General features: G+C 37.9%; 1 protein-coding gene across 2 annotated transcripts; it reads left to right on the top strand.

Moving 5' to 3' along the window:
* Positions 1-4,580: 4,580 nt before the first annotated feature.
* On the top strand, positions 4,581-9,787 carry zgc:174906 (uncharacterized protein LOC571548 homolog). Of its 2 annotated transcripts, none has more exons than XM_036591722.1 (4): positions 4,581-4,659; positions 7,683-8,052; positions 8,158-8,229; positions 9,131-9,787. In XM_036591722.1, exons 2-4 carry the CDS (start codon positions 7,734-7,736, stop codon positions 9,412-9,414), a joined length of 675 nt encoding a protein of 224 aa, XP_036447615.1. In that variant the 5' UTR covers positions 4,581-4,659; positions 7,683-7,733; the 3' UTR covers positions 9,415-9,787. The 2 variants fall into 2 exon arrangements, with proteins under 2 accessions (XP_036447615.1, XP_036447616.1); XM_036591723.1 differs by lacking the exon at positions 4,581-4,659 and adding an exon at positions 4,933-4,977.
* Positions 9,788-12,284: the final 2,497 nt, after the last annotated feature.

Below are 12,284 nucleotides of genomic sequence, written 5' to 3'. Positions count from 1 at the left end.
GGTACAGTAAAGCCTAAACTAAATCACAACCGCTCCTCCCTCATCTTCTCCCGCCCACTCAGTGGGCTCTTCCTGGAAGAACATTGTGAAATGAGCATGAAGGAAAAAAGGTTTTCATCTTGCCTCCCCACAATTCTGGAAACAAAGCAGCCAAGAGACGCCAGACGGTTTCAAGCTGTAAACTGTCAGAGGTACTTGGAGGCTGCTCAGTAGGAATGGCAGCAGTGTTGTGACTGGAAGGCTGCTGGTTTAAACACTGCAATACTGAATAAGGCGTGTTGGAGCAAGAAAAAACGCAAATACATGCAGTGCAGATGAAGGGACACAGGACCTGGAAAGAGTGCACTGGGCTACAGGTTCTAATCACAGGTGTACATGTGAGAGACCTAGACTGAAGCGAGGTTGCCTGGTCACTATGTTGGTACTCCATTACCGTGCCGTAAAATCACTGATTGTCTACGGATATACTCAATTTATAAAATGCATTTTACAAAACCATGTGCCGCATTTTCCTGCATCAATACCAAATTTAAGGGTTCAGCTTGTAAGGCTATCTGGTCCATTACTTCATTGAGTAACTGACCAGCGGTGGATGTGTTCAATTTTGCTGAAGCACTACAATGCATTTCTAGTTAAGTCTTTGACTAGGCCTACTGCTTTTGAGTTTAATTAAAAAAAAAGTATGCCACAGTATATCATGAAACTATATTATATTATACATTTTTGTATTACAGTACATATTAGTTTTCTAATGTCTTATTTTGCTTAAATGAAAAACACCTGGGTGATTATGCAGCACTGGAGTGACTGCTGAGAACTACCAGGGTTTCTAATATGTATACCTATTTGTCTAGCATGGGACCTGCTTTAACAATCAGCACTGGTAAATCTGACTTTAAGTAAAGGCACTTTAATGTTAAAGTTCCCCTAGGGGTGCTGCAGCCTCTACAGGCATTCACTGTACAGTACTGCAGTTATATTGCTACATATTGCTATTGAGATTCACCTAGCAGTATATTAAAAACATAGTGAATCAATAGAGTGACACAGATAAAGACTGCCTAGCATTATTTTAACCAAAATAATTGACCTTGCTGAACTGCTTGATACTTCTAAACACCCACAAAAATACTTATCTGGAACTGTAGTCAGGATGTTCACATCATGCATGTAACTCACACATTTGCACTAAAGATTAACAAACGATATACTGTACAGCACTAGTACAGCTGTGTGGAGCTGAATTTTTCTGAATCTAGCCACTTCATACAGATGGAAAACACTTGACCTAACAGTGCTACAGTCCAGGTTCTTTCCAGCATATTCTGAGTCATGTCTGGGAGAAACGGAACCCTATCAAGGAAGTAAACGTCCGTCTGAAACAACTTCACCTTTCCCTTAAAGCCCCAGGCCTCTGGAACTGCTTATTTCCTTCAAGTCTGTTAACTAAAAAACATAGCACAGTAACATCATGTACATTTAACTGGCCATCATTTACTGTTTTACTCTTTACTTAGGGACAAAGACAGACAAGGAAAAAAAGTATGAGGTTTGTAATGACAATCCTGTTGCATATATATTTAAATATACAGTACAATTACAATGTTTGAACAAACAAGCTGTGCTGACCCCATGTGCGAGAGGCTAGACATTTAATTCATGAAGCGCTACTGCAATATCCTGTCATCTACAGTACATAAAGCCTTTCAGTGTTTTTGCTCCACGATTATTGAAAATGCAGACCCTTTCCTTTACTTATGTTGCTTGTTACACATGGCTACAATGATGGATGAATGAACGAAAAGAAATGCACATCTACCTGTAGTCATCTACACTCATGTTGAGAAGAGCCACCAAATCCATAAGTGATGGATTTATTTATATTTCCATTCACTTCATAGATAGAATAAGAGTCCAATTTTAGTTTGGTGTTATAGTTTCAATTTGAGACTAACATGATCCTCTTCCAAAAATCAATGATAAAAGATATCCCTTAAACTGCAGTATGGGCACAAATTAACCTTCTGTCATGTACTGTGTGACCCATCTTTTTGTTAGTTATCCCATGTCCTGTGCAGCCTTTGTCCCTTAACAAGCTTTATGTCATCTGGTAAGTTGTTCAAAACACTGGTTCATAAATCTATAGCTACAGCAACAACTATGTAGCAAAATATTAAATGTTAGAAATCAGTGTGCAGCTGATCCTAAACTGCATGGACTTTACATGCTGGTTTACCTAATGTTACGGCACCAGTGTGGTGACCGTAGTGCTCCCCCTGCTGGGCTGGTCCGCCTTGCGTCAAAGGTGCTGCTCCATTGGCTGAAATCACCCGCGTCGTTCCCTACGTCGATTATACGAATATCACAGATGAAATGGTTTGACAAATTATTCCACAAGGGAAAATAGTGGTCAATCTGAAAACAAGTTTTCTTTCTTTGGGGATTATTTTACCTTAGAACACTCATATCATTCTACCATGAATGGATTAAAATAAACTGATTAAAATACATTTTAAACCAAAAAATAGAAAAAAAACTACTGTTGAACAATGTCTCAGACATCAGAGCGTATTCCTAACCATTTAAAATAATAATTTCCTGTGAGTGAGCTTTTAGAGGTGGAGGTCTGGTTCCTAATACCACCACTGTGAACAATACTAGCTCTGAAAGTTTAGCTAGAACGGAGCTTTTCATACCAAACCACTCTGGATGATTTTCTTGACGTTAACCTTTTAATTATGCAGAAATTATGAAAAATCGGTGGAGTTCCCCTTTAAATAGCAGCACATATCTAGCTGGCCAACACTAATTGATACGAAGACTGGGGCACTCCCAGGGCTGCTTAATTTCAAGGGGGACCTTCTGAATAAGGTATAGTTAGGATGAAAGTTAGCTAACCAAAGAGCCTGTATCCACCATTAACCTACTTGATATTACATACAGGTAAACGTTACTTGCAGCCACTGTTCCCGCATCATTAGTAAGATTTAACCTCCCTCACAAAGAGGGGATTTCACGGGAGTACGTTATCTAGCTAACAAGCTAGTTAAACACCAAAAGCTGAATAGCTAACTAGCCGCTTCCACTAAATACGGTCTTAAATAATGAGCTGATGATATAACGTTACTTAAATGTCACAGCTGCAGTAGCTAAACAGGAAATTAATGGCATATACTAGATGGTATGACGTCAGGGCGGACCAGCTGGGCAGGGGTCAGCTGGGTCATCTCAGTGGACCAACGCTAACATGCTAACTTACTGCTTGTTGGCTAAATTAGATGTTACCAAGCAAAGGTAGACCGTCATTCGCTGTCGAGATTTGCTCGCTATCAGATCACTCTGCTTAAAACACCTAAAGAAAAATAATAGCTATCGTCGTCAGTGCTATCCTAACGTCACCTCATTAAGGAACAACACAACATACCACATACGCACGTTAAAAAACATAAACTAAGGTTATACAGATATACATAATTATAAGTCTATTAATAAACACTAATATACCTCGGAATATTTTCTTCACCTGTACTGACTGAAACGGTCGTTGAACTGAGCTCGTGCTGACCTGATGACTTTCCGTTGAGTTTTAAATTTGAAACTAGTTAGTGTGATGGTGCGCGAGGGGTGCAGAGCAAATGGATTAATCGTTGATACATTAACCAGCATCAGGGAAAAAATCATACATACTCTACTGAGGGAATACGTTTAAACTGTGTGTTTAGTGAACTGACCTACTACTCTGACCTTTACAATTAAACATTGTTTTAATCGTGATGAAGGACCGGCTGGATACGCTTCTCCTCTGTGGTGGAAGAGTCCGGCGCATTAATACTTCCGATTCCAATGTTTCCTTTTTAAAAAAGTCAGTCCTCACATAACAATAACGACGGTGTTTTCTTTGTGCAGTAAGCTAAATGTAAATCTTTTTTATTAAACTGAATGTATCTTTGCTGAAAATGTGAAAAAAAGTAAATAAATGTGTAGAATTGGAACTACTTTTCCTTCCGCCCTTTCTCGCTCTGCTGCCGACAAACACGAGCTCAGACAGATCTGTTTCAGAGTTCACCCCAGTAAAGAGGTCAGTTAATGTGGCAATTTACTTAATAATATTAGGTTTTTATGTCCACATACTGGTTTTCCTTGCAGAAGTCACAGTGAAATGCCCATTTTATGTGCACAAGAACACTTTTAAAAGTATCAGTGAGCCACTGGTATCGTGATTTTTGCAATTAGTGCTATTGCCCTTCCCTACTGCGTAGCCCTAGTGCTGTTTCACCTATGTTTGTTATGTTTCTGCTATTTTCCAGAACATTTGCAACAAACTGTATTTTTATATGCTCAGCAAGTGGTGGGGACAAAATGAGGCACTCAAAGTGGCGTGGCATCCATATCCCCAATGAACTGTTTTAGTCAGAATCAGTCTTTATTTTAATATAGTTTACATATGATATAGTTGAACTCTTGTACACGTTTGTTTCACATAAAATAAAGGTTTTGGTTCAATCTATGGAGCCTATCCTCCGTCCTGTTGGTGGCAGCAGAGAGCTAGCAGGCCAGTCACATTGCACGTCATCAGAAGAGGAAAAACCAAAACAAACGAAAAGCGCCCTTCGTACAGATCGCAGCAGCAGTTTAGTCACTTGAAGTCGTCGCTGAATTGTATGTACATATTTAAACAATCGTATGTCCAGACGTTACATATATTCTCAAAATAATGATCTAAAGATCAGCAGTTGTAGCTCCGTGAAACCGTTTGGGCTACAACATATTATGTTCTGCGGAGGTAAACTAGGTTAGCTTCCGTTTATTTACATATTACAGTAAACACTGTTTTTAAAAGATGGATAGTACCTGCTCTGTGAGGGTCCATAGGGGTCCTGACCACTGAAGAACAGGGTAAAAGGGGGCTAACAAAGTATTCAGAGAAGCAGATGGACTACAGTCTGTAATTGTAGAACTACAAAGTGCACCTATATAGTAAGTGGAGCTGATAAAATGGACAATGAGCGTAGAAACAAGGAGGTGGTCATAATGTTATGCTTGATCGGTATATATATATATATATATATATATATATATATATATATATATATATAAGGAAATCTACTGAAAATTGTTCATAGTGGTGGAAGCACACGTCTGAAGGGTTTAATAATTCCTCTAAAAGCTCTCTAGCAGAAAGTTATTTCATAAAATGGCTACAAATACGTGGCCTGATTCCTGAGACATTGTTTTATGAAAGGTTTTGGCCTAAACCCACTTTTAAAAATACATTAAAGGTGGAGAGGTACATGCAGGGTGTTGTTAGGCAAAATAGTCCTCTTTTTCACAGACTTACTACTATTGTCCTGTTGTCAACATAACATGTAAAAACTTAGAGGACAAGTGGAGGCTCATTGGTCATTATAGACAGCAAATATAATAGGTATATTTACGTTGTAGACATCACAACCCTTGGTTCCTGTCACCACCACTGTAAAGAAATCAGAGCTGGTTTCTCTAAAATGTATCAGTTCACTTCAAACTGCTCTTGACTTTGTTTTCATTTCAGTAATTGAATTACACAGAAATTTAGAAAAATAGATGGATTTCCCCTTTAGACCATCAGTGGCTCAAGATCCTCGCAGCGCACACAGAATATTTTTAAGGTGCTTTTTAAATACTGCAATCTTTTGTCATACATGTGCACTAATGTCCTGCATTCTGTGCCTCTATACAAAGAAACAACAAATGTTGGAATGCAGTAGTACTTGCCCCATACATCATTATGCACAAAGATGGGAAAATGAGTAGGTTGTGTGTTAGATATGATTAACAAAAACATCACTTAGATAATTTGAATACAAACTGGAGATGACTATTAGAGTATTTCACAAGGACTTCTGAGTTAGCCAGATAACTTGAGCCCAAAGATGAGGACTGTCCTACTGGACAGTCAGTAGTTCTAGTACTATACACTAGGTTAGCTCTCCTCCAAAAAGCTTGACTTTTAGGCTAGGTTGTCTGGCTAACTGAAAAATCCTTCTTTTTCCCCATGAACTAGAATCCTCATCAAAGGCCAGTCTTCCTTGCTGAAGGGGAATTTCACAGATTTTTCAAAATTTCTGAATTCAGAATTCAATCATTGAGATGTAAACAGTCATTAAGAGTGTTTGATGTGAAATGATGCACTGAAACCAACCCAGATGTCTTTACAATACGGGGTGATAGAAATGAGGGGTTGCAATGTCTATGACACAAATATAGCCATTTTAATTACCATTATCCAAAACCTATTTGTGTCTTATGAGTTTTTATATGTAATGTTAATTAGGGTAAAATTGAAGTAAATTGCAAAAAATTAGTTACCTTTGGGTAATATTTTTGCCTTTCAATGCTCTGCATGTACCTCTCTGCCATTAATAAGTTTTAAAAATATGATTTAGGCCAATCATGAAAATGTGGTAAAACCACATCTCAGGCATCAGGCAATGAGTGAGGCTGCTTTTAGACGCATTAAACCTTTTGGACATCTGGTTCCTATTATCACCACTGTGAACAATTCTGACACTTTATGTTTCTCTGGAATGGAGCTGGTGCAGGAATGTTCAAGATCTGTTTTCAATAAGTACTGACCAGAGTTAGGAAGTGGAAAAAAACAAACAATAATAAAAAGAAGTTATAAATCAATTAAGAAGATCAGAGATCTGAAGATACGGAAAGTGTACACAGCTTTTTAAGGATCTCATAACACAGTAGGATGGTACAAAGATCATTGGATAATGTAATAATTGACTAAAAATGTAATTGGAAGGGGTTACGTCACTGGTCTCTAGACAAACTAAGAATTGGAACATGCTGAAAAATGATTGGCCATCTATAACATAATTGTTGGATCTAATACTGTAAATGGCATCAAATCTTCTAGAAAATTTGAGCTTGTGTTTACATGCAAAAGGTTAAATGCTGACAAGCAGTACAATTCATATATATAGAAGCAGTTCCAGATAGCCTTAGAAAACTAGGGCTAAATTTGTTCATATAGAGAAGTGCAAGCATCTGGATCTCATTCCAAAGTGACCTGTACAAATATGATCAAAATGATCAAACATACATAGGATTCAAATCAGATCTGACTAATATCCGAATCATATCCCTTAAAATCATTTTGACTCATAGTTCTTTTATAGTTAACGATTTACAGAAAACACGATTAATACCCATTGATTTGATCTAAACTTTAGCAATCAATCAACCTATAACTGGATCAGTTAACCACCTCAGAGCCACATCAGACCAGGAGTGTTTCACATCAAACCACTCTGAATGACTTTATTTACATCTAAACAATTTAATGATGCAGATATTTTTAAAAAATGGTGGACTTCACCTTTAAACAAATAAACTAACTTTGACTACCCAATAGTGGTGATGCATTGATTTCAGAATGTTAGAATCAATTTTAATTGATTGGAATATTCAACAGTATGCACTGATTTTTGTCTGCATTGTGTAAGTAGTTCATCCCGTTATATTGTTGTTTCACAATGCGATGAATCGTTTCCTAAAACTGAAATCAAAATGTTTTGAGGTCAGAGATTTTCATCCCTACAAACCAAGTGTCACAGATTTGTAAAATGTTAAAGTACCTTTAAAAATGATAAATAGTGTAAACTGTTCTTTATGTTTCTGCTTTTTAACAGGTGAGCTGGAGAAACGCATCTCCTGACCATTCCAAAAGAACATAAGGAACGATGGATGAAGATCCAGCAGGTGGCACTAGGATCATACAGAAGTTTAAGCCTCAGCTCATAGATGCTCTGTGTGGAGATGCAGACTTTGTGCTCCAGCATTGCCATTCGCTCCGCTTACTGTCCAAGAGAGAGTATGAGCACGTCAAAGCCACTGCTGTCCCGTCTGAGAAAGTGCGGGACATCCTGGATTTTGTGATGACAAAAAACAGCAAATGTGTTCAGAGCTTCCTGGATCTCTTAAAGAAGAATGAAATGCAAGAGACGTTTCAAAAACTGGGCTTCCTCAAAAAGCTGCCTCAGAGCAAACCACAGACTGCAGGTAACCACATCAACCATTGTCATGTGAAGCCTCAAAAAAGAATTCCAAAAGGAATAGTGAAATGTAAAATAAATTTAAACGATTTTAAATATGTTTGACTTTCAGAGAAGAAGAAGACAAAAAGAAAAGGAAATCTGCCAGCAGAAGAAGTGCCACTAAAGCAGCCACGCAAAACCAGTGAGAACCAGTTTTCGAGTACAAGATTTACTTTTTAAAAGAAAATCCCCATTAGTTCAAAACTAGACTTTCTGGATTTTGGATAATAAAAAATATTCTTGCTACTTGCTATAGATCTTTCTGTGAGATGTACACTGTCGTTCAAATTTGAAATCAGTTGTCATGTTAACAATTTTTGTTATATTCTTACAGTTATAACTTATTGAATATAGATTTATATGTAATAAACTAGACCCCAAATGTATTTTTAGTATTTGTATTAATATTCCAGATGTGTTATTCATTATTTCATGCATTTTGGGAACAAATTCTGGATTTCATATATTAATTTTATTATAACTTCATTTTTGATGCTATATGGTCATTTTAAATTAATCTATAGCACTGATCATCATTTTGGATGCTTCTATCAACATCAACATCAACATTTTCAATTAAATAAGACCAATTTTGTTGCAGGAAAAAGTTGTAAATGGTTCTAATAAGTCAGTTCTGTGCAACATCACAAATTTCAAATAATCTATTGGATGCTACGAAGCTGTAGGAAAAAAATGTAGATGTGTCCAAAATGATAAACAGATTTGTCGACTATAAGTGAGAAAGTTGTGTAAGTTCAGAATGTCAAATTTTTCAAAAAAGGTGGGTTTCATTTAATACTTTCTTGTTGATCCCAAAATATATGAAATCTAAAACTACCTATTGGTGTCTAGTTCAAAACATTTAAATCTACATTGCATAAGTTATCATTGTATATGAAAAAACATCAATTAATTGTATTCAATTCCAAACCTTTGAACTTTAGTTAATCTGCATCCACATTTGGTTTTATTTCGTTGAAAGCTTTCCAAATATTTGAACAGAGATGTTTGCAGTCTCTGTAACATGGTGTTCTTTCCCTCAGGCAGTGGAATGGTGACGGAGAAGCAGCTGATGCTGGTGGCTCGCCACATCGGCAGCAGTTGGAAGGAGGTGGGCAGGGCGGTCCTAGAGATCTCCACCACCAGACTGGAGCAGATTATGGAGGAAAACCCCCGCAACCTCAGAGAATGTGTGTTCACCATGCTGCGAGACTGGACCATGCGTGAGAGGGAGAAGGCCACAGCGGACCGCCTTCACTCCCTTCTCACTCAGGAAGAGAACGCAGTGGTCCCTGGGAGCATAGACTTCCTGCTGGAAGGCAACTGAGCTGCCATGCCACTCCCAGATCAGCTAGATCAGGATAGGAGGAAAGTAAGGGTGCTGCATGGGTTAGTGTTCTGGGTTGTAAATCTTTAGAAAACGATTCAGTGCCTTCAGTGAACTCTCAGATTTCAGCACTGTTCGGTTTGTCTGTGATTCCTTAGAAACGATTCAGTGCATCATAAACTTAGGCTACATTCACATTACAAGCTTCATTGCTCAAATCCGATCTCTCTGACACAATGGTTTACACTCGTTTAGGTAAGTGATTTAAATCTGTCGTTAATGTGAACGGAGGGGGCAGTCATGGGCTGGAGAAACCAGCCTTGTGACCAGAAGGTCGCCGGTTCGGTCCCCTGTGCCGACAGTATGTGACTGAAGTGCCCTTGAGCAAGGCACCTAACCCCCAACTGCTCCCTGGGCGCTACGGACAGGGCTGCCCACTGCTCCGGGCAAGTGTGCTCGGCGCCCCCTAGTGTGTGTGCGTGTTCACTAGTGTATAGTGTTTCACTGCATGGATGGGTCAAAATGCGGAGGTCATTTAATTTAATTTAATTTAGGACCGGCGTCCTGAAATGATCCCCATGCGCACATCCTACTCAGTAATGTCACGTGAATAAATCACGAGCATCATGAGCAAACAAACTAACGAGCAGAATGAGCCTTCGCTGTGAAGACAGTTAACTCTGAAAAGCTCTCAGCTGTTCATTATTAGGGCAAGATGAAGGCGGAAAAGGTGAGATGTGCTGCTTTTCCACCCTTTACAGGCTTTAACTTCTGTTCAGTGCTGCTGCCATGGTGACGCTGAATGATGGCACACGCGCAGTGGAAAAAATGCACATGAATTCCAATCTGAACGTTCACATTAAGGTCGCATGGCCACAAATCAGATACGTATCCGATCTAAGACCACATATGAAAGTGGCTGAGGTCGGATTTGAAAAGATCAGATTTGCGACTCCACACAGCCCTGAAAACATCAGATCTGAATCACATTAGAGCAAAAAAATCCGATTTGTGCCACTTCAACCTGGTAATGTGAATGTAGCCTTAAATTTCATCTCAATTTAAGTATGATTCTTTATGAAATGGTGCAGTGCATTTGTGAATTTTTTCTTTTTTTTTTTTTTAACCGCTATACGGGTTTGACTACAGCTCTTTAAGAAGTGATTCAATGCATCAAAAATTCTCTTATTTCATTAGTATTCAGTATGCTTCTTTAGGAAATGATTCAGTGTGTCATAAAAACTCAAAGTTCACTTTGTTTCGGTTCAACTTTGATGCTCTAGGAAATGATTCAATGCATCTTAAACTTCAGCACCATTCAGTTTAACTGTTTTTCTTTAGAAGGCGATTCAGTGTGTCATAAAAACTCTCAAATTGCATCATTTATATTCAGTTTGAAGATGATTCTTTAAGAAATGATTCAGTGAATTATGAAATCATGAATCACCACTGTGGGATTCAATTAGATTATTTTGATAGTGCTATATATTTATATATATTTATATATACATACACTACTTATTTTCACTCAGAAAACCAACAATCAGTTAACCATAAAATTTAAGCCAAATAGAAAAAAGAATAGACATTTCTATTAGATGCCCAACACACCAAATCCTGCCTCATGAAATCCCCCTCAGGGACTTTTGTGCATTAAATCAGTCTTAGAGAATGGGAAACAAAGTCTGGGAATTTTTTGTATCTGTTGTTTTTATCTGTTTTTGTTTTATCTGTTTTATATCTGCATGGGTAAACTATGTGGTAAACATGTCTACAGTTGCCTCAGTGGTATAAGAGCACTGAAGGATCTTTTAGAGTTTAGAAGAGTGCACTGTTAGCTGGAATTTTTCTTTATTCCTACCAGGAATATTTTGTCTGCTCTGCATAACTTTTCATGTGGGTTTCGCTACATTCTGTAATGCACTTTGTGTATTTTTATATCTATAAGAACATTTTTACTTGCTGTTCAAAAGATTGTGTATTAATTGTGTTAATCTCTTTTTGTATTAAGTGTGTTCATCTCTTTAAAGCAATATTCTTGGTATGGAAAGCATGTGCTTATTTTCTCAAATCAATGGAATTCTAATGCGGTCCATTTATTTAAAAAAAAAAAAAGAAGCAAAATAGATTCATGATCATCTTATGATTTGGTTTTTATTCGTAAAGAGAGGAAATACCAAAACTTCTTAAAGCAGCTTACTCTGAGGAGTTTGGCACATTTCCAAATGCAAACTAAGCCTGTTTTTGCACTATATTATACTGTAACTAGATTTTTTTCATTTTTTGGAGCATGGAGAACAATCACAGCATTCCAGTTACTATCTGTAAGTAATGTTAATATAAAGATAAAACTAGATTTAATGTGTTTTTTTTTTTGTTTTTTTTTAACAGTGTGGCTAGGGTTGGTTTCCCACATGCGGATTAAGGCATTTTCTGCAGTAATGTTGGAGGCTGTCTAATTAAAACTGCTTTGATTGTGGTATTTGTCCAATTAAAACTCCTCTTGCTTTACAACTGGGAGACTTAGCTGTAACAGCTAAGCTTTTTCTCAGAGAAGCCCTGGCGTGAGAAACGGGGAGGGTTTAAAGGGATGGCTTTTATGTTCCAACTTAAACAGTTATCTAGTGGTTCTATGGTGACCTTTGTTCTCTCGGCAAGTATCACGTTGTTTCACCCTGATGCATTTTCACCCTGGTGTTTCACCCTTGTTCACCCTTGTACTGTGAGCCAAGTAATCAGCTGGGAGGAGGGGTTTTGTACTATTCCGTTGCACCGTCATCAACTTGCTAGCGCTGCCTGACAGCATGGAATATTTTCATTCCAAGGCTGTTTAACATGCTTTTTCCTTCTCGTCGAGCTTCTGTGGGTAG

Source organism: Colossoma macropomum, unplaced genomic scaffold (assembly GCF_904425465.1).
Source record: "Colossoma macropomum unplaced genomic scaffold, Colossoma_macropomum, whole genome shotgun sequence".
NCBI classification, from domain to species: Eukaryota; Metazoa; Chordata; class Actinopteri; order Characiformes; family Serrasalmidae; genus Colossoma; species Colossoma macropomum.
Note: the sequence above shows the minus strand (reverse complement) of the source record. Positions and strands in the feature narration are given on the sequence as shown.

Coding starts and splice junctions, on each gene's coding strand:
- zgc:174906 (XM_036591722.1), top strand. CDS start 7,734: ATGGATGAAGATCCAGCAGGTGGCACTAGGATCATACAGAAGTTTAAG. Junction 8,053..8,157: donor GAGCAAACCACAGACTGCAG/GTAACCACATCA, acceptor TTTGACTTTCAG/AGAAGAAGAAGACAAAAAGA. Junction 8,230..9,130: donor AAAGCAGCCACGCAAAACCA/GTGAGAACCAGT, acceptor TCTTTCCCTCAG/GCAGTGGAATGGTGACGGAG.